The following is a 22,925-nucleotide window of genomic DNA, read 5'->3' on the forward strand; positions in this document are numbered from 1 at the left end:
GACTCATAGCGACCCCTCCTTGGGTTTCCGAGGCAGTATCACTACGGAAGTAGGATTGCCCAACCTTCCTTCCGAGGAGTGGCTGGTGGGTTTCCACAGTAGCATTTGTTAAAGATCTTGAAAGGATCAAGCTTCTTTCCATCAGAGCAGTTTCACACTTGACATCGCATTGCCTGTGGTTACTTGCTTTCTTTTTGCTTGTTCTTACCTGTTAGCTCTCAGTTTGAATATCACTTGCTCTGAGAAGCTTTGTCTAACCCTCTAAACTACTTTAAGTTGCTTCATTTGATTATAACGCTGTATTTTATAGTTCTTCTCAATGGTAATTGTACTCAAAAATTAATTGTTCAATATCTCATTCCCACTAGACTCTTGAGTTCTCTGAGAGCAAGAATCATTTATGTTTTGTTGGATATTATTGGCCCAAAGCCTAACACAGTGAGTGGAGCAGTGTGTAGTCAATATTTATTGAATGAATTATGAAGAAAGACATTTTCTGAGAGTGAGGGGTATGTGGTAGGAATGGAACGTCAAGAGAGCAATGATGCTTTAGAAATTACTGCTCTCAGGACTAGAAAAGCAACTGAAGTAAAAGCATATAAAAGAATTTCTACAATGCTGAAATAAGGAGCCCTGGTAGCAAAGTGGTTAAGCTCTTAGCTGCTAAGTCACTAGCTGCTCTGGGAGAAAGGTGTGATGGTCTGCTTTTGTAAAGATTACAGCCTGGGAAACCCTATGGGGTAGTTCTTTTCTTTCCTGTAGGGTCACTATGAGTTGGAATCAACTCAGCGGCATATGGAAACAATAATATGCTGCTGAAATTTCTGCTAAAATTCTTATGATGAATTAATGAGAATATCAGTCTTCCACGTTGTCATTTTTTACAGCAAGTCCAGAATGCCCAAGGGTAGAAGTAAAGAAAGTGACTAGATAAAGTAACCTGAGGAGGAAATTTTATAGGTTGGGTATGGAATTAGCAAAAGAATTCCAATGAATAAAAGATAAATTAAGTTCTATGGGATACAGGCTGCAAAAAAAAAAAAAAAAAAAAGTAAAGCCAAGAAGGGATGGTGTCTTAGTTTTCTAGTGTTGCTGTTGCTGTAACATAAATATCACAAGTTATAAGACACCACTCATAAGTGATGGGTCGACTCAATTCTGGTATGACTTTATTATTAACACAGCAAAAAAAATAACCGTGTTTCCAAGCACAGTCATATATATAGGTACAGGGGTTAGGATTTCAACACATCCTTTAGGAAGGCATAATTCAACCCATGTTGTTGTTGTTATGTACCATCGAGTCGGACTCACAGTGACCCCTCCTTGGGTTTCTGAGGCAGTATCACTATGGAAGTAGATTGCCCCATCTTCCTTCTGAGGAGTGACTGCTGGGTTTGAACCACAGCCTTCTGGTTAGCAGTCAAGTGCCTTAGCCACTATGCTACCAAAGCTCCCAATTCAACCCATATCAGATGATAAACATAGAGACTTGAACAAAGGACTGGTCGTCTCAGTGAGATTGAGAAGCCAGTGTAGTAGGAATTATTTTTTTTTAAGTTATGTAAGAATGGTTTTCCAAATAATTATTTCTGAAATAAGGAAGGATTTCTTTACTCTTTGTACTATTACATTTTCGTATAATTTTTTAAAACTTAAACAATCAAGGCTAACTTTCTTTTAGGACCAAGTGCATAGTATCATCTCTTTTAATAATTATGAAAGAAAGAAATTACTTTTTACAAGTACTCTCAAGGTCCTGCCACCTCATTGCCATCAAGTTTGTTCTGACTCATAGTGATCCTATAGGGCAGGGCAGAACTGCCCCATAGGGTTTCCAAGGCTGTGATGTTTATGGAAACAGATTGCCACATTTTTCTCCCATGAAGTGCTGGTGGGTTTGAACCACCGACCTTTCAGTTAGCAGCTGAGCACTGTGCCACCAGAGCTTCTAAAGGTATTCTGGATCACTGGGAGAAGGGACCAATATTTCATAAAATGATTATGTAAGTTCATGGAATAGAAACATGGTGGAAATCTCTTAGGGATCCTGTTTGTATAGATTGAAAGCAGATGATTGCCTAACATTTGTGTTTTAATATTACCCGATAGTGTTCATTATAAGAGTTTTAGAAGTACTTCCATACTTCTATATTGTGTCTGTCTTATGTTTTCCCTTTCTTTTACTCCTCTTCTTTTTCTTTTTTTGAATAGGAATTATCTCTTCTTTGCTTGCTAGTAGTTGGTAAAAACAGTTCCTGTTAAGACTTTAACTACCTTAGGGAAGAAGTCTTCTTCAAATAATCCTGTCTCTTAAATGGATGGTGGATTCATAAAGGTGATCATAAGAATCACTTTTTTAAAAAAAGGAAAAACACATTTCTCATTGATAGACCCCTTTTTATTCACCTCAACCATGTATTTAGTGTTTTACAAAATTGTTGTATATGATTTGTTTTATGGGAAATCTCTTCTGGTTCAGAATAATTAATAGCATTTAAAGTCTTTCATAATCCTTATCTACCTGAGGACAGTAAATACATTTAAATAAAATATTAAGAGCAGCTAGAAAGGAAATATTCAACCTACTTATTTGATTTTAATATATTCATTGAAAAGTTTGAAATATTGTTCATTTAATTACCTGACTTAAATATGAAGTCATAAAAGTATCTGAGTCACACAAGTCTTAACTATCTCCATGCTGTGCTTAGATATTGACATTCAGAACTAAATTTTTGCTGTTTCCTATTACCTTTTTAAGTATATACTGTATGTGGATATAAGAAGCTCTAGTGGTATAGTGGGAGCTCTGGTAGCATAGTGGCTAAGGCACTTGATTGCTAACCAGAAGGCTGGAGGTTCAAACCCACCAGCCACTCCTCACAAGGAAGATTTGGGCAATCTACTTCCGTAGTGATACTGCCTCGGAAACCCAAGGAGGGGTCGCTATGAGTCGGGGCCGACTTGACGGCAAACAACAACAACAACAACAACAGTGGTATAGTGGGGAGCTCTGGTGGCATAGTGCCTAAGGCACTTGACTGCTAACCAGAAGGTTGGCAGTTCAAACCTCCCAGCCACTCCTCACAAGGAAGATTTGGGCAATCTACTTCCGTAGTTATACTGCCCGGAAACCCAAGGAGGGGTCGCTATGAGTCAAAGATGACTCAACGGCACATAACAACAACAACAACAACACTGGTGTAGTGGTTAAGGCATTTGGCTGTTCACTAAAAGGTTGGTGGTTTGAACCCACCAGCCACTGAAGAAAGATGAGGCAGTCTGCTTCTGTAACCACCGCTTATCTGTCAGTTTGTCATACTATGGTGGTTTTTATATTGCTGTGAGGCTGGAGGCTATGCCATCAGTATTTCAGTTAACATCAGAGTGACCCAGGGGACAGGTTTCAGCAGAGCTTCCAGACTAAGACTGGGAAGAAGGACGAGGCCATCCACTCTGAAAAAAAATTGGCCAGTGAAAACTTTAAAAGATTTATGACCTTGGAAACCCAATGGGGGCTGCTATGAGTTGAAATTGACTCAATGGCAGTGAGTTTGTTTGTTGTTTTGTATGTGGATATATATTTCATTTCCACCTGGAGTATAAATACTTTGAGAGAAAATGTACTTACTATTCTTTTATATCCCTCAAGCATTACAGCACATATCTTAACTAATATCGGGTACTTGGTAGGTACTTGTTGAATTGAATAAATCTGGACCAACAATTATGCTTGTAATAATTTCTTCTGTATTGTAAAATGAAATAAAAATAGATATCTTACTTTGATTTCAAGGGGTTTCTCTTGCGCACAAGCATAATAATTTTGCACTTTGACCCCAAAACTCTTCTAATTTTCCCTGCAGCATTGTTAACTTTTTTTTCAAGTGTAAAGAATATAGTCAATAGCAAACCTATTTAAACTCATACCTCATGATTTAATTAAAAAACTGTGTGTTTCCTTAACCTTTACTTCAAGGGATCTTATGGCTGCAAATATGTCAATAGTCAGACTTTCCAGAGCAATTTTTTTTAATGCTGTATCAATAAATGTTAAGTACTTTGTAACCATAGTAACTTATTCATTAAGCAAAAAAAAAAAAAAAAAAAAACCAACTTTAAACCTCTGTAAAATCTCAAGCTGACAGGGGTGGTTTTCTTCTTATGGGTAAAGATGCTGCCCCAATTTGCAAGTTGCTTATTAAATCATAAAGCAATCAAATACTGTATTCTGTCTTAAGCTAATTCAAAGGTTTGTTTTTAATAGTGTTAATATACTAATTTTTAAATGGTGAGTTTGATTTATAGATCTTCATGTGACAAAATAATTGCTATACAGTAGAAATTAATTCTTTTAACCTTTAACATACATTAAATTATATTTTTCTGTAGTGGTGCACTTTAGAATACTAGTAGAATTTTAACTCAATTTATATTTATACAGAAAATTATAAGCTTTAAGATAATAATGAAAATACATTTAAGTGTATTTATTTCTGAAATACCAGCTTACAACATTATCTACCCTTTTCTGTAGAATACTGAAAAAAATGTAATTATAACTTTGAATATTTAAAAATTACATATTTGGATTCAAAATGTTCTTGTTTTTATAAATTAAATCTAGAAATGAGTATGGAATCTGCTCATTAATAGATTCTTGTAACGATTTTAGCATATGTAACAGGAACATCTGCAACTGTCCTAATCTAAAAGTACTTCAGAATTTATATAATGAATTATTTCATAATTTATCTGATGAAAAGTTAACCAACAATTTTAAATTGAACCTTTTGAATTGTTATTTACATAAAATTACCATTTTGAGTACAGAGTTTGATGAGTTTTCAGCAATTCATGTACCCATTTAATCACAACCATGATAGAACATTTCCATTACTCCCTAAATTTTCCTTTTGTATCTTTACATGAAACAGTATATTTTTAATACTTATACTGAAAAATGACTTATATTAAAAATACACTAAAAAATTTCTTACAACACAACAAGTAAAAAGACTAGTGACTCAATTTAATGTGCAAAATATTTGAATAGGCATTTCACAATAGGATATATATGAATGGCAAAAAAAAAAGACATGCAAAAGCATTCAACATCATTCAAGAAAATTAAAATTAAACTATATTGAGATATTACAACACACCCATTGAATGGATCAAATTTTTATCATGCTTTTTATGTCCTTATGTAAGAAATATTGTCACTGAAGTTTGGAAAATTCTCTCCATTATTTGTTTTGTAAAGATGTTTAGTTTTAGCTCTTATGTTTAGGTCTGTAATTCATATCAAGTTAATTTTTTTTATGTAGCATGAGGTAAGGATTGAGTTTCTTTTTCCACAAATATCTAATCGACTCTTGTACCAATTGTAAAAATGCCATCCTTTCCAATATTAAATTACATTGGTGTTTTTGTTTAAATTCAATTAATTATTTATATGACTCTCTGTCTGGATATCTGCTTTGTTCCATTGTTCTGTATGTCTGTTTTTACACACTAATGTTACATGATCAGTATTACCTTGTCTTTGTAGTAAGCATTGAAATCAGGTAGTGTAAGTTCTGAAACTATAATTTTCATTATAAAAATTGTTTTGGCTAATATAAATGTTTCTATTTTCATATGAATTTTGTAGTTATCTTTAAATTTCTTCAAAAAAGACTGCTTAGATTTTTGATTGAGATTACATTGAAATTATAGATTATTTTTGAAGAGATGACATTTTAACAATATTAAGTCTTTGATTATGTGAACATCATATACACATTTCCACTTAAATACGTCATCTTTAATTTCTGTGAGCTATGTTTTATAATTCCCACTATTAAGTATTGTATATGTTTTGTTACATTTATCTGTAGGCATTTCATTGTTTCAATGCATGTATTTTATTTTCTAAGATTTTGTTGCTGCTGTAATCTTGTATTCTGTGACCTTACTTTACTTATTAATTGTAGTAGCCTTCTTGCAAATACCTTGAGATTTTCTACCTACTCATCATATCATCTGCAAGTAAAAAACATTTCATTTCTTCCCTTCCAGTCTCCAGTGGTTAAGATTTATAAAATGTTGAATTCAAATGGTAATATGGACATCCTTTCCTTGTTTCTAATCTTCTGGGTAAAAACATTCACCCTTTTAAATTTTATTTTATTTTTACAGTGTTTCTCTCCTCCTCTCCCACCCCTGGTAACCAACAAAGAAAGTTTCCTTCTGTATAAAAATCATTCCTTGACTTTAACAATAATGAACTAATAACAATATTTATCCTTCTGTGATTGACTCATTCACATAGCATAATGTCCTCCAAGTTCATCCACTTTATGCTGTGTTTTGAAGACTACATTATTCTTCAGTGTTGCATAGTATTCCATTGTGTATATATACCATTGTTTGCTTATCTGTTCTTCTGTTGATGGGCACCTAAGTCGTTTGCATCTTTTTGCTATTGTAAATAGTGCTGAGATGAACATGGGTGTGTATATATCTGTTCTTGTCTTGGCTCTCACTTTTTTGGGATCTATGCCTAGTAATGGGATTACGGGGTCAAATGGTATTTCTAATTCCAACTTTTTAAGGAATCACCATACTGCTTTCCCCAACAACAACAACAACATGCCTAGTAATGGGATTACGGGGTCAAATGGTATTTCTAATTCCAACTTTTTAAGGAATCACCATACTGCTTTCCACAGTGGTTGTATCATTTGACAGTCCCACCAGCAGTGTATAAGAATCCCAGTCTCTCCACATCCTCACCAGCATTTGTTATTTTCTGTCTTGAACTTTGCTATTAGTCCTGGAGCCAGATGGTATCTCACTGTTATTTTGATTTGCATCTCTCTAGTGGCTGTTGATCATGAACATTTCTTCATGTGTTTTTTGGCTACCTGAATATCCTCTTTGGTGAAGCATCTTTTCATATCTTCTGCCTAGTTTTTAATTGGATTGTTTGTTTTTTTGTTGTTGAGGTGTTAGAGTTTTCTATAAATTTTAGAGATAAGTCCCTTGTCAGATATGTTGTGGCTGAATATTTTTTCCCCAATATGTAGGTTCTCTTTTGACTCTTTTGGAGAAGTCTTTGGAAGCACATACGAATTTAATTTTTAGAAGGTTTCATTCATCTAGTTTCTCTTCTGCTGTTTGTACATTTTGGGTTATACTTGACAGTCTATTTATGCCATAAGTGAGGGCCCCAAAATTTGCTCCTATTTCTCCCTTGAAAAACCTTATCATTTTAGGTTTCATATTTAAGTCTTTGATCCATCTGGAGTCAGTTTTTGTGTATGGTGTGAAGTATGGATCTTGTTTCATTTTTCTGCAAATGGGTATCCAGTTTTGCCAGCCCCATTTGTTACACAGACAATTTCTTCCCCATTTAATGGATTTCAGTTCTTTATCAAAGATCAACTGACCATAGGTTGATGGATCTGTCTCTGGCTTCTCGTTCTCTATTGGACTATGTATCTTTTGTCATATCAGTACCCAGCAGTTTTGACTACTGTGGCTGTACAGTAGGTTTTAGGATCTGGGAGTGTGAGAGCTCCTACTTTGTTCTTCTTCAGTAATGCTTTGCTTATCTGAAGTCTCTTTCCTTTCCATATAAAGTTAGTGATTGGTTTTTCCATATCCTTAAGGAATGTTGATAGGATCTGGATTGAGATTGCATTAAATGTATAAATTGCTTTGGATAGAACTGACATTTTTCACAGTGTTCCATCTTCCTATCCATGAGCAAGGTATGTTCTTCCATTTATGTAGATCTCTTATGGTTTCTTGAAGTAGTGTTTTGTAGTTTTCTTTGTGTCTTTTGTATCCCTGGTAAGATTGATTCCCAAGAATTTTATTTTTTTGGTAGCTATTGTAAATGGTATTGATTTCCTTATTTCTTTTCCCACAATCTCTTTTCTGGTGTAGAGGAATCCAACTGATTTTTGGATACTAAATCTCTCAATTAGTTCCAGTAGTTTTCCAGCAGAATCTCTTCGTTTTTCTTTGTATTGGATCACATCATCAGCAAATAAGGATAGTTTTACTTCTTCCTTACCAATTTGGATGCCTTTGATTTCCCTTTCTTGCCTTATGACCCTTGCTAGGACTTCCAGTACAATGTTCAATAGAAATGAGAGAGGGCATCCTTGTCTGGTTCCTATTCACAAGGGGAATGCTTTCATTCTGTCTCCATTGAGAATAATGTTGGCTGTTGGTTTTGCATATGTTGTTGTTATGTGCCGTCGAGTCAGCCCTGACTCATAGCGACCCCTCCTTGGGTTTCCGAGGCAGTATCACTACGGAAGTAGGATTGCCCAACCTTCCTTCCGAGGAGTGGCTGATGGGTTTGAACCGCCAGCCATCTGGTGAGCAGTCAAGTGCCTTAGCCACTATGCTACCAGAGCTCCTATACGCTCTTTAATTTTGTTGAGGAATTTCTCTTCTATTTTTATTTTGCTAGGAGTTTTTATCAGGAAAGAGTGTTGAATTTTATCAGATGCCTTTTCTGCACCAATTGATACTATCATGTGGTTCTTTTCCTTTGTTTTATGTATGTGGTGGATGACATTGATTTTTTTTCTAATGTTGACCCATCCTTCATACCTGATACGAACCCCACTTAGTCATAATGTATTATTTTTTAGTTATGTTGTTGGAGACTATTGGCTAGGATTTTGTTGAAGATTTTTGCATACATATTCATGAGGGATATTGGTCTATAATTTTCCTTTTGGGTGGTATCTTTGCCTTGTTTTAGTATCAAGGTTGTACTTGTTTCATAAAATGAATTTGGGAGGATTCCATCTTTTTCTAAGTTGTGGAGTAGTTTGAGTATGATTGGTGTCAGTTCTTCTCTGAATGTTTGGTAGAATTCTCCAGTGAAACCATCTAGGCCAGAATTTTTTATTATTGTTGTTGGTATTTTTTGTATGACCTGTTCCATGTCTTCCTTTATTATGAGTTTGTTCAACTTTTCCATATCAGTCTGTGTTAGTTTTAGGTAAGTGTTGTGTTTCTAGAAATCTGTCCATTTCTTCTCGATTTTCAAATTTGTTGGAGTACAGTTCTTCATAGTATCCTGATATTAACTCTTTTATTTCAATTGGTTCTTTTGTGATGTCACCCAATTTGTTTCTTGTTCATGTTATTTCTCTTTTTCCTCTCTTTTCCTTTGTTATATTTGCCAGTGGTTTATCAATTTTATTAATCTTTTCAAAGAACCAACGTACAGTCTTCTTGATTTTTTTGTTGTTGTTGTCTTTCTATTTTCTGTTTCATTTATTTCTGCTCAAATCTTTTGTTATTTCCTTTCTTCTGGTAACTGTAGGCTTTTCTTTTTCTAAATGTTGAAGATGTTGGTTTAAGGTGTTGATTTTGGCCCTTTCTTCTTTTTTGACTTGTGCATTCATGTTTATAAATTGGCCTCTGAAAACTGCTTTTGCTGTGTTCTAAAGATTTTGGTATATTGTGTTTTCACAATATACCATTTGATTCAAGACAATTTTTTAATTTCATTTTTTATTTCTCCTATTACTCAGTCATTTTCAAGGAGTGTGTTATTCAGTTTCCATGTGTTTGCTCTTTTTCCATTGATCTTCCTATTGTTTATTTCTAATTTTACAGCATTGTGATCTGAGAAAATGCTTTGCAGTATTTCAGTGTTTTTAAATTTATTAAGGCTTGCTTGGTGGCCTAACATGTGGTTTATCATAGAGAATGTTCCTTGTGCACTGGAAAAGAATGTATATTGTACTGTTGTAGAGTAAAATGTTCTGTAGATGTCTATAAGGTCAAGATCGTGAATTGTGGTGTTTAGTTCTTTTAACTCTTTCTTGAGTTTCTTTCCATTTGTTCTGTTTTCATTGAAAGTAGTGTATTAAAATCTCCTACTATGACTGTGGAGTCATCTATTTGTCTTTTCAATTCTGTTAAAGTCTGATTGATATATTTTGGGGCTCTTGCATTGGGTGCATAGATACTTATTATGGTTATGTCCTCTTGTTCAATCAATTCTTTAATCATTATATAATGTCCTTCCTTGCCTCGTATGGTGGTTTTTGTCTTAAATTCAGTGTTATCAGAAATTAATATTGCCACACCTACTCTTTTTTGGTTGCCATTTGCTTGATAAATCTTTTTCCAACCTTTGATTTTTAGTCTGTTTTTGTCTTTATCTCTAAGGTGTGTCTTTGTAGACAGCTTATTGGTAGGTTATGTTTTCTGATCCAGTCTACAACTCTCTGTCTCTTGAGTGGTGCATTTAATCCATCGACATTCAGTATAACTATTGACAAGTATGAATTTGTTGCTGTCATTTTGTTATGCGTTTTTTCGTGGTGTTCCTGGTTTCTTTGTTCCATATAATTTTCTGTTCTGTGCTGTTTCCGAGGCGATATCACCATGGAAGTAGATTGCCCAACCTTTCTTCAAAGGAGTGGCTGTTGGGTTAGTATTTGCTAAATATTTGTGCTTGTCCTCTTTTTTTATTATGATGTGAAGTTTATTTTTTTTCTTTGAGGTTACGTTGTGATTTATAATTTTCTTCCCAAGTTTAGAACAGTCTTTTCTATCTTGAAATTGCCTTGACTTCCTCTACATTTAGAAGTTTTGTAACTACACTATTTTTTCCCTCTTTTTGGTTTGTAATTGTCCTCATTTGACAACTAATGTTTCTGGTTCCTGTTTATAATCTTGCAAGTTTATTTTATTTTACATCCATACCTGGGTTTGTTTTTACGTTATGTCATCATGTGTTTTAGTGGTTGATTGTTGTTTGCTGTTGTTGGTTCTCTGTCTAAAGGATTCCCTTTAGCATTTCTTGTAATGTTGGTCTGGTTTTAACAAATTCCTTTAATTTCTACTTCTCTGGAAATGTTCTAATTTCACTGTCATATTTGATGAACAATTTTGGCAAATATATGATTCTTGGTTGGAAATTTTTTTCTTTCAGCGTTTTATATATACCATTCCATTGCCTTCTTGCCTTCTTGCCTGCATGGTTTCTTCCCAGAAATCAGAGCTTAGTCTTATTGGTTGTCCTTTGTAGGTAACTTTTTGTTTTTCCCATGCTGATTTCAGGATTTTCTTTGTCTTTGGTTTTGGTGAGTTTGCTGATGATATGTCTTGGTGATTTTCTTTTGGCATCTATCCTGTTTGGGGTGTGTTGGGCTTGAATGGATATATTCTTGTCTTTCATCGTATCAGGGAAATTCTCTTGCGATGCATCTTTGACAATTTTCTCTGAGGTTTTGTTTGTCTCTTCTTATTCTGGAATTCCAATTACATATAGGTTATTCCTCTTGATGGTGCCCCACATGAACCTTAGACTTTATTCATTTTGTTTTTATCTTTTTTCTGATTGATTCCTTTCCAAAGAAAGTATTGAGGTATTTGTCTTCAGTCTGATTAATTCTGTTGTCCATTGATTCAATTCTACTCTTTTGCCCATTCAGTGTGTTATCTTTTTCTGAGAATGTAGTATTAATCTTTATGATTTCTAACTGTAGATTTTGTATCATTTCTAATTTTGTATTTAATTTTTCATTTTGTTCTTGTGTCATCTTCTGAAATTGTTCAAGGGTTTTGGCTGTCTTTTCTTCAGTTTTGTCAGTGTTTTCCTTGATCTGTCTCTCAATCCTTTGAAGATACCTAAATATAATTCTTTTGAATTCCTTATCAGGGGAGTTCCAATGCTGCTGCTTCCTTGGGTATGTGTTCTGGGTCTTTAACCTGTTCCCTTGTTTCTACTGCTTTTTCTTGCTTCATGTGGCCTGTGATGGTCTTTTGTCTCCTAGCCGTTGTGATATTTTTATGTTTATACTTAATTGATGATTGTATATTGGAATGATTCACCCAAGATTTTCATTTTCTTTGTTTTGTTTAGATATATCTGAGTAAAAAGGGTACTGTGCTTCTCTATTCGCTAGTTCTTAGCACTTATGCACTCACAACCTGTCTCCTTTCCATCCGTCAGCCTCCCATATGTTCATGCTGTCTTTGGCAAGTGTAGCCTATTCTTACATCCTTGGAATCTGAACGAGAATGCTGTCACTTTAAATATCCAAAATTGCCACTGCTTGTAAACATTCAAAATGGTTCCACCCAGCTGCTGCTTGTACACTTTCACAATGACTGTGCCCTCCGGACAGCTGAAAGTCCACACCTTAGTTTTTCTCCCTTTTTCTGATTCCTTTTTCAGTCTTCAGCTACCCATGTCCATGCAGCCCTTGGTGAGCAGGGCTAATTTTTAGGTTAATTCTCAAATACTAACTCTACTTGGAAATATTCAGTCTGTCTTTGCCATCAGGATAGCTGACAGTCTGCAGTTCAGTTTTTCTCCTAACTCACTGTTTTCATTCATGTTCTTCTACTAGTTGGTGTTTAATCCACTTCTGTATCCTTCTTTTCAAAGCTCAGGGCTCCAGGATTATCTTCTGTATCTGTGTCAGTTGGTTTCTCTTTTCTTTGTTGAAGAGGATCTGTGTAGCTCGTGTATCTATTTCACCATTTTACCAGAAGTAAAACATTCACTCTTTTACTACTAAATATAATGTAGTTTTCTGTAGATGCTCTTTATCAAGTTAACTCTCCTGTATTTGAAAACCATATGAGTAGTGGAATGGCACCAGGAACATGCTATGCAAAGAAAGCAAAAGGTCATCAAATAGACATGAAAGGAAAAAAATACCAAGATGGATGTCAGAAGAGAATCTGAAGCTTAGTCTTGATCAGAGAGTAGCTAAAGCAAACGGAAAAAATGACAAGATAAAAGAGTTGAACAGATTTGAAAGAACAGCTCAAGAAGATGGAGTAACTTATCATGATCAAATGTTCAAAGACCTGTAGTTAGAAAACCAAAAGTGGAAAAGATGCATAGCATAACTCAGGCTGAAAGAACTGAGGAAATAAATGAAGTCTTGAGTTGAAATATTGAAAGATTCTATGGGCAAAATATTGATTGATGCAGGAAGTATCAAAAGAAGATGAAAGGAATACACAGAATCACTGCACAAAAAAGAATTGGTCAATGTTCATCTGTTTCAGGATGATCAAGTACCAATGGTACTGAAGGAAGAAGTTGAAGTTGCCCTGAAGGAATTGGTGGAAAGCAAGGCTCCTGGAATTGACGGGATACCCACTGAGATGTTTCAGCAAACAGATGCAGCACTGAGGCACTTATCTATCCCATGTAATTTAGAAGACAAAGCTGCATGGCCAACTGACTGGAAGAAATTGAAGTTTGTGCCATTCCAGGAAAGGTGATTCAACAAAATGTGGAAATTAGTGAACAGTATCATTAATGTCACACACAAGTAAAATCTTGCTGAACATAATTCAAAAACAGTTGAAGCAGTATAGTGACAGAGAACTTCCAGAAGTGCAAGCTGGATTTAGAAGGGAATGTGGAATGAGGGATATAATTGCCAGTGTTAGATGGATTTTGGCTGAAAGCAAAGAATACCAGAAAGATGTTTTATTGACTATTCAAAGGCATATGACTTGTGTGAATCATAAAAAATTATGGATAACATTATGAAGAATGGGAATTCCAGAACACTTAATTATGCTCATGAGAAACCTGCACATAGTCCAAGAAGAGGCTGTCATTTGAACAGAACAAGGAAATACTGCATGGATTAAAATCTGGAATGGTGTGCGTCAGGGTTATATTCTTTCAACATGCTTATTCAGTTTGTATGCTGAATAAATACTCGAGGAAGCTGGAGTATATGAAGAAGAATACGGCATCAGGAATGGATAGAGATTCATTAACAGCCTGTGATATGCAGATGACACAGCCTTGCTTGTTGAAAGTAAAGACTTGAAGCACTGATGAAGGTGAAAGAGTACAGTCTTCATTATGGATTACATCTCAATATAAGACAAAAGTCCTCACAACTGGACCAATAAGGAGCATCATGATAAATGGAGAAAAGATTGCCATCAAAGATTTCATTTTATTTGGATCCGCGATCAACACCCATGGAGCAGCAGTCAAGACATCAGACATCATATTGCACTGGGCACATCTTCAAAAGACCTTTTTAAAGCATTAGAGAGCAAAGATGTCACTTTGAAGACTAAGATGTGCCTAACCCAAGCCATGGTATTTTTAATTGCTTCACATGCATGTGAAAGCTAGAGAGTGAACAAGGAAGACTGAAGAAGTGTTGGTGCCTTTGAAGTATGATGTTGGCGAAGAGTACTGAAGATACCATGGACTGCCAGAAGAATGAACAAATCTGTCCTGGAAGAAGTGCAGCCTGAATGCTCCTTGGAAGTCAGAATGGCCAGGCTTCATCTCACCATTAGGTAAGATTTGGTCTTAATTGTCAGGAGGGACCATTCCCTAGAGAAGTATATTATGCTTGGTAAAGTGAACGGCCAGTGAAAAAGGGGAAGACCCTCAAGAAGATGGATTTATATGGTGGCTATAAGAATGAGCTCAAATATGGCAAGGATTGTGAGCATTGTGTATGACCAGGCAGTGTTTCATTCTGTTTTACATAGGGTTGCTATCAGTCAGAGCTGACTGGTCAACACCTAACAACAATATTCTTAATGTGCTAAGAGTTTTTATCATGAGGTTTTGTCAAATGCTTTTTCTACATCAGTTGTACTGCTAATTTTTTATTACAAAAAAATGTTGAGTTTTGTAATGTTGTTCTGCATTTGATAGATGATCACATGGTTTTTCTTCTTTATTCTGTTATTATGGTGAATTGAATTAAATGATTTTCAAACATTAAGCCAACTTTGTAATACTAATGTAATAACCACTTGGGTATGATATATTTTTATATATTGCTGAATTTAATTTGCTGCAAGTTTATTAAGAACTTCTGCATCTTACTTCATGAGGCATATTGTTTTAAATTTTCTTTTCTTGTGATTGCTTGGTTTTGACATCACAGTAATATAAGTAAAATAAAATGACTTGGGAAATATTTCTTTATCAGAGTTATTGGCATAAATTTAATTGCTCTCAGTTTAATATGCATAGGATTTGAAATGATGTATTCTCTTTAATTTCTGATATGGGTAAAAAGAGAATAAAACATTTTTTTACATTTTCATCTACATAGTTACCATTTCCATAGTATACATTCCTTTGTGTTGATCAAAGTTTCCACTTAATTCAATTTTCTTTCTATAATATTTCTTAAAGTGCCAATTTTCTAGCAATCTGGCCTCTCAGCATTTGTTTTCTGAAAAAAAAGTTTATTTTCATTTTTGCAGGGTTTTCCTCTTGCTGTAATAATTTATAGGTTGACAGGTTTTTCCCCTTCTTTGTTCATTCTTACTTTTTTTCTTCTTTATATAATCCTCTTCTCCCTGCTGCTCTTAATATTTTCTTTCTTTAATTATTCATTTTTTCTCTCTTTACTTAAATTGGTTTCCATGTCTTTATATTCACTAATATTTTATTCTTTTCTGTTCTTCTTCAGCTCTGCCTATGTACTCTATATTCCAAGAAGTGTTTCCAGTTAGAATTTCAGGACAATCCTAGAGGTCACCTCCTTTATTTCCTTTCTCTCAAGGATATCTCACTTAGCTGTTTTCCAATACTTAGGACATTAATTTCATGAATTTTGTTCATTTTTACACTTGTTTATGAGAGAGAATAAAATTTTTACAGTATAAATAAGGAACACATGGAATTTTTATAGACTGTTAAAAAATGTGATTGTTTAAATGCATTTACTGTATTTACTGTACGATTCTTTACAAAAAGTTTCCTGACCGCTGCTCTGTGTAGATAAGGTACTTCCTTTTAGATAATATTTGGAAAGGACAGATACAGTTAATAAAATTGAAATTTTTCAATAGCATATAAAAAATGTGGTAGTGTCTCTTCCTTCTCTCATGTGTTTCTTTTTCAGACAGCCATACCTGTTTAACTCTGATATTGTTTAACTGAATAGGCAGGAGCAAGCTTTTATAAGATGACTGGTCTGGGTCCTTTGCCTCAAGCTCTTTATAATGGTGAACCCTTCAAACATGAAGAGATGAGTATTAAAGAACTAGAAATGGCTGTTATTCACAGAATGATGGATACATGTATATATTTACAAAAGGAAGTTTTTATGGTAGGTAAGCATTTATTAGAAATATATAATAAATATTTATAAGTAGTATTTTATATGAGGAGCTCTGGTGGTATAGTGCCTAAGGCATTTGACTGCTAACCGGAAGGCTGCTAACCACCAGCCACTCCTCGGAAGGAAGATTGGGCAATCTACTTCTGCTTCAGAAACCCAAGGAGGGGTTGCTATGAGTCGGGTCTGACGCCATGGCAGTGAGTTTGGTTTAGAGTTTATAGCAAAAATTAATTTTATGTAAATTTCCATTATGATAATTTAATAGTGATATGAAAGTAATAACTAAACTTGTTCACTTACATCTAAAAATTGACATAATTATGGAAACAAAATTTAAATTTTGGATCCAGAATTACATATTATTATTATTTATTAAATATTCTAATATTAAAACATATGGATATAAATTATCTGTATTACCTAAATACTATTTTTGTTATTTTAGGGCACATTAAATGATCGAACGAATGTAATTAATTTCCTTATGGATAAGAATACTGTTGTACCACGTATAAATTCTTTGATTTTGCACGCTAAACCACAGTACCTTAATTTAATACCTACATCAGGTAAAATAATCATCCATGTACTTTTCTACAATACTTACTGAGTTTGTTTATATTATTAATTCTTTAATATTTAATATGAAATTTTTCAGTAACTGCTGATGTTGAAGATTTTGCTACTTTCTTTTTCTTGGATTCACAAGATAAGAGTGCTGTAATTGCCAAAAACATGTATTATTTAACCCAGGAAGGTAATAAGCATGTTTTATTTTCCTATATGTATTCCTCAAGCAGCAAAACCATGTAATTTTAGTAAAATACCTTGCAAAATATATTTTAAATGTTTCTGTTTTTACTAGGAAGTCTTGATGCTCAACTTGAGAGTTTATCATTTGTTGGGATTTAAGGATTTCACTGAGAATATGATGTCTTTTATGTTAGCTAATCATATTTGCAAAATGAATTGATTTTGGGATGTTTTGCCTTTTTTAAAAACAATTCCATTTCCACTTTTTTTAAGACAGCAATAAAACTTTTTCAAGCCTTTGTAAACTGAAATAATGCTTGAATAAAATGCAATATCCAGATCACAACCAAAAACTAAACACACTGCCGTCAAGTCGATTCTGACTCATAGCGACCCCTCCTTGGGTTTCCAAGGTGGTATCACTACGGAAGTAGATTGCCCCATCTTCCTTCCGAGGACTGGCTGCTAGGTTTGAGCAGCCAGTCTTCTGGTTAGCAGTCAAGTACCTTAGGCACTATGCTACCAGAGCACCTGTCCAGATCAAAGGAGATAATATTTCTTCTGCACTCTGATTAAGTATTATCTGAATGTTTGGCTTATGTTGGTAGTCACAACCAGAATTGGGAAGACTAAGACAACAGCATACTGGAAATAAGGATGTAGCCTAGATAGAAGACTTCACAGTGGATGTGCAGTTTTAGGGGGAAAGACTAACTCTTTAGATAATGAAGATATTGGAGTTGGTTGTTTTTTTTTAAGGTTGCTATGTTTTGCTTGACTTGCTTTACACTAATGAGAAAACAAGACCTAACAAATAAAAGATAATTGAAGGCTGATATTTGTCTTAATGTATAAGCAGTAACATTCAAACATTGAGAACAACCTAAAAATGGAATGTACTGTCTTATAAGGAGTAAATTTTTACCTATGAGAGAGATTTAAGTAGAGACCACACAAGCAGTTTTTGAGAATTCTGTGGAGTGAATTCAAGTTTGTACCAGGAGGCACTTGTGTTACTTTCTAATGGATTCCGTGATTTTATGTCCATAAAATAGTCTTCTAGAAAAAGGTCAGCAAATGATAAAATACTTTGCAATTTCATGTTATAGGAGATTACTATTCTGTGTGTATGAAATGATGGCAACAAAGAAATAGGAAAGGAAAGTTATGAGAATTATATTTATCAGGATCTGGTCTGAAGAATATTAAATGAGAAAGAGTTCATTTCCTTTTATTTGCGTTTCTGTTAATGTGTAAACAAAGAGTAAAGTTGCTCAAATTTTACTTTGCGTTTTTGAAATACTTCTCATTACTAGCTTTGATAATAAAAATGCTAACATTAAAAGGTATCTCAATTCTTTACCTTTCTTTGAAAATAATGTGTTATTGCATTACTGTTAAATTGCTTTTCGAAGTTGTGAGTGAAAACATTGTTACCTTTTTGTTGCATATTACTGAATATGGTAATAACTCTAGTTATCTAAATATCGTCAGGATTAGTTTTGGTGCAACAGTTTTTTACAATTGTTTTAAGTAGGCCACCTATAGTAACATTCTAAAGGGGAAGTTTTCTTTAGGTATTAATGATGCCAAGCATTTTCTCAGATGTTATATGCTGAGCCTGGGTGAAATTAAATACATTTAACTGAAACTTCAGGATGGTTTTTTCCTATGTCCTCAAATTTTACAGTATTTCTAAAAAGACAGTTATATTAGTGAGGATGACAAGAGATGATGCAAATTAGACCAAGTTAATAATGAGACATTTTGAAGTAGCCAAAATTATAAAATTATTGTTGTTAGGTGCCATCGAGTCATATCCAACTCACAGTGATCCTTTGCACAGCACAGCGAAACACTGCCCGGTCCTGTGACAGCCTTGCTATACCTGAGCCCATCGCTGCAGCCACTGTGTTAATCCATCTCATTGAGTGGCTTCCCCTTCTTTGTGGACCTTCCACTTTACCAAGCATGATCTCCTTCTCCAGGGAATGGTTCCTTCTTAGAACATGACCAAAGTAGGTGAAAGTCTGGCCATTCTCGCTTGCAAGGAGCATTCTAGCTGCACTTCCTCCAGGACAGATCTGTTAGTTCTTTTAGCAGTCCATGGTACTTTCAGCATTCTTCGCCAGCACCACAACTCAAAAGCATCAATTCTTCTTCGGTTGTCCTTATTCATTGTCCAGCTCTCACATGCATATGAGGCGATTGAAAATATCATGGCTTGTGTCAGGTGCACCCTAGTCCTCAAGGAGACATCTTTACTCTTCAGCACTTGAAAGAGGTCTTTTGCAACCAACTTGCCCAGTGCTATATGTCATCTGATGTCCTGACTACTGCCTCCATTGGAGTTGATTGTAAAACCAAGCAATGTGAATTCTTTGACAACCTCAATCTTTTCTTCATGTATCATGATGCTGTTTATAGGTCCAATTGTGAGGATTTTTGTTTTCTTTATATTGAGGTGTGATCCATACTGCAGACTGTGTTCTTCAGTCTTCATCAGTAAGTGTTCAAGTCATCCTCACATTCAGCAAGCATAGTTGTGTTGTCAGTGTATCGCAGGTTGTTAATGATTCTTCCTCCAATCTTGATGCCATGTTCTTATTCATGTAGTCCAACTTCTCAGATTATTTGCTCAGCTTGTAGATTGAATAAATATGGGGAAAGGTCACAACCCTGATGTACTGCCTTCTTGACTCTAAACCATGCAGTGTGCCCTTGTTCCATTCGAATGACAGCCTCCTGGTCTGTGTACAGTTCCTCATGTGTACAATTAAGTGTTCTGGAATTCCCATTCTTTTCAGTGTTATCCACAGTTTGTTATGATCCACACAATCAAATGCTTTTGCATAGTCAATAAAACATAAGTAAACTTCTTCCTGGGATTTTTTGCTTTGAGCCAAGATCCAACAGTGGTATCCCTTGTTCCACATCCTCTTCTGAGTCTGGCTTGCACCTCTGGAAGTTCGCTGTCAATATACTGCTACAACCATTTTTGAATTATCTTCAGCAAGATTTTACTTGCATGCGACATTAATGATATTGTTTGATAATTTCCACATTGTGGGATCACCTTTCTTGGAAATGTGTACAAATATGGATCTCTTCCAGTCAGTTGGCCAGGTAGCTGTCTTCCAAATCTCTTGGCATAACCAAGTGAATACCTCCAGTGGGACATCTTTTTGTTGAAACATCTCAATAGGTATTCCTTCAGTTCCTGGAGCCTTGTTCTTCATCAATTGCTTCAGTGCAATTTCGACTTCTAATTCAGTATCATTGGTTCTTGATCATATGCCACCTCCTGAAATGGATGAAGATCAACCAGTTCTTTTTAGTACAGTGACTCTGTGTATTCCTTCCATCTTCTTTTGATGTTTCCTGCATCATTCAATATTTTGCTCATAGAATCTTTCAATATTGCAACTCAAGCCTTCAATTTTTTACTCAGTTCTTTCAGTTTGAGAAATGCTGATCATGTTCTTCCCTTTTGGTTTCTAACTCCAAATCTATGCACATTTCATTACAGTAATTGGCTTTGTCTGGTCGAGTTACTCTTTGAAATCTTACGTTCAGATCTTTTATAGTGATGTTCTTCCATTTGCTTTGGCTACTCTCTGCTCAAGGGCAAGATTCAGAGTCTCTTCTGTCATCCATTTTGGTCTTTTTTTTTTTTTCTCATCTTTTTAATGACCTCTTGCTTTCTTCATGGATGATGTTCTTGATGTCATCCCACAATTCTTCTGGTTTTCAGTCGTTGGTGTTCAATGCATCAAATCTATTCTGTAGATGGTCTCTAAATTCAGGAGAAATATATTCAAAACCATATTTTGGCTCTCGTGAAATTGGTCTAATTGTATTTAACTTCAAGTTGAACTTGTATATGAACAATTGATGGTCTATTCCACAAGCAGCTCCTGGCCTTGTTTTGGCTGAAGATACTGAGCTTTTCCATCACCTTTTGCCACAGATATAGGCAATCTGATTCCTGTGTATGCCATCTGGCAAAGTCCAAGTGTATAGCTGCCATTTGTGTTTTAAAAAAAGTTATTTGCAATGAATAAGTCGTTGGTCTTGCAAAAATCTATCATGTCATCTTCAACATTGTTCCTGTCACCAAGGCCACATTTTCCAACTACTGGTCATTCATCTTTGTTTCCAACTGTTGCATTGTAGTCACCAGTGATAATTAACACATCTTGATTGCACATTCAGTCAATTTCAGACTGTACAAGTAGATAAAAATCTTCAATTTCCTCATCTCTTGCTTTGGTAGTTCATGCATAAATTTGAATAATAGTCATATTAACTGGTCCTCCTTGTAGATATATGGATATTGTCCTATCACTGACAGCATTGTACTTCAGGACGGATCTTGATATATCCTTTGTGATGATGAATGCCACGCCATTCCTCTTCAAATTGTCATTCCCAGCATAGTAGATCATATGGTTGTCTGATTCACAATGGCCAAAACCAGTCCATGTCATCTCACTGATGCCTAGGATATCAATATTTATGCATTCCATTTTAGTTTTGACAACTTCCAATTTTCCTAGATTCATACATTCCATGTTCCAATTTTTAATGGGTGTTTGCAGCTGTTTCTCCTCAATTTGACTTGTGTCACATCAGCAAATGGAGGAAGTAGAATAACTTGTTACTCTTCTAGAATTACTCTTCTAGCATTTCTGTCTTTCTCTTTTTTACTGTGGGGAAAATGTATACACCAAAACATCTGCCACCACAACTTCCACATTTACAACTCAGTGACGTTGATTATAGTTTTCGTATTATGCCACTGTTTTCACTATTGTCATTTTAAATATTCTACCACTATTTGCATAAACTCCATGCATCCCCTAAAACTCCCCATTCAGCCCCTCTCTCTCATCCCTGGTAACCATGAATAATGTTGCTTCTGTATATTTGCTTATTTCATGTAAGTGAGATCATATAGTATTTGTCCTTTTGTGACTGACTGAGTTTGGTAAGCATAAGGTTTTCAAAGTCATCCATGTAGCATGCATCAGAACTTCATTTCTCTTTATAGCTGCATAATATTCCCCTATATGTATATACCACATTTTGTTTATCCTTTTATCTGTTGTTAGAAGTTTTAGTGGTTCCCTCCTCGTGACTGTTGTGAAAAGTGCTACAGTTAATGTTGGTTCTTCTAGCATTTATATATACATATATATATATATGGCATTTGGCTGCTAGCCAGAAGACTGGTGGTTCAAACCTACCAGCCACTCCTCAGAAGGATGATTCGGCAATCTACTTCCATAGTGATACTTCCTTGGAAACCCAAGGAGGGATTGCTATGAGTCACATCTGACTTGACAGCATTGGATTTTTTTGGTTTATGTATTCAGGCTTAAAAGTTTTAGCAACATTTGTTTATTTTAAAGAAGAATAACTTAAATATGATATTTTGTGTTATTTTTAACTGTTTTATAAACTATAATTCCTTCTTTTAGTTTGATTTTTTGAATAATTAATTTGACTAGCGTATTTGAAACTTTCAGATGATGATGTAATTTCTGCAGTGACTCTCTGGATTATTGCTGATTTTGATAAGCCATCTGGAAGAAAATTGCTTTTTAATGCATTAAAGCACATGGTGAGTATCTAGTGTTTCTACAAAAATTTTAATTTGTTTCATTTTTGGAAGGCAGTATGAAGTACATGCATTAACTCTTCATTCCTTTCTATGTTAACATTTTAATTACCCTGACAGGGGTAGAACATGGTGCTGAGGAGACTAAAACAGGTAATATTGCCCAGGAAAAGAAATACCTACCTGTATTTTATGACTTATGACCCATATGTTCTTAGCTAGCCTTTGCTATCTGGCATATAAATGTGTGATATTGATAGCAAGATAGACTATTAAACCAGAATGAATGGTTCCAGAGCTTACCACTTAAAAACATCCTCTTTTTAGTAGCAGCAGCAAATATAGTAGTTTTTAGTCACATAATTAGGCAACACTTTCTTTACTTGATTCTTTAATTAAAATTAAGTAAATTTATCTTACTTAAGAGTATT

General features: G+C 34.8%; 1 protein-coding gene across 1 annotated transcript in view; it reads left to right on the forward strand.

The window, feature by feature from the left end:
- The window catches only part of UGGT2 (UDP-glucose glycoprotein glucosyltransferase 2), a 601,530-nt gene that overhangs the window by 358,317 nt on the left and 220,288 nt on the right, over positions 1-22,925 (forward strand). Inside the window, exons 17-20 of the mRNA XM_007944010.2 lie at positions 15,942-16,106; positions 16,564-16,687; positions 16,777-16,875; positions 22,403-22,497. Of these exons, the coding sequence (XP_007942201.1) occupies positions 15,942-16,106; positions 16,564-16,687; positions 16,777-16,875; positions 22,403-22,497 (483 nt within the window). The remainder of the gene's footprint in view (positions 1-15,941; positions 16,107-16,563; positions 16,688-16,776; positions 16,876-22,402; positions 22,498-22,925) is intronic.

The sequence above is a fragment of the Orycteropus afer genome, unplaced genomic scaffold (genome assembly GCF_000298275.1).
Source record: "Orycteropus afer afer isolate SDZICR_OR568_19922 unplaced genomic scaffold, OryAfe1.0 scaffold00117, whole genome shotgun sequence".
Taxonomy (NCBI): domain Eukaryota; kingdom Metazoa; phylum Chordata; class Mammalia; order Tubulidentata; family Orycteropodidae; genus Orycteropus; species Orycteropus afer.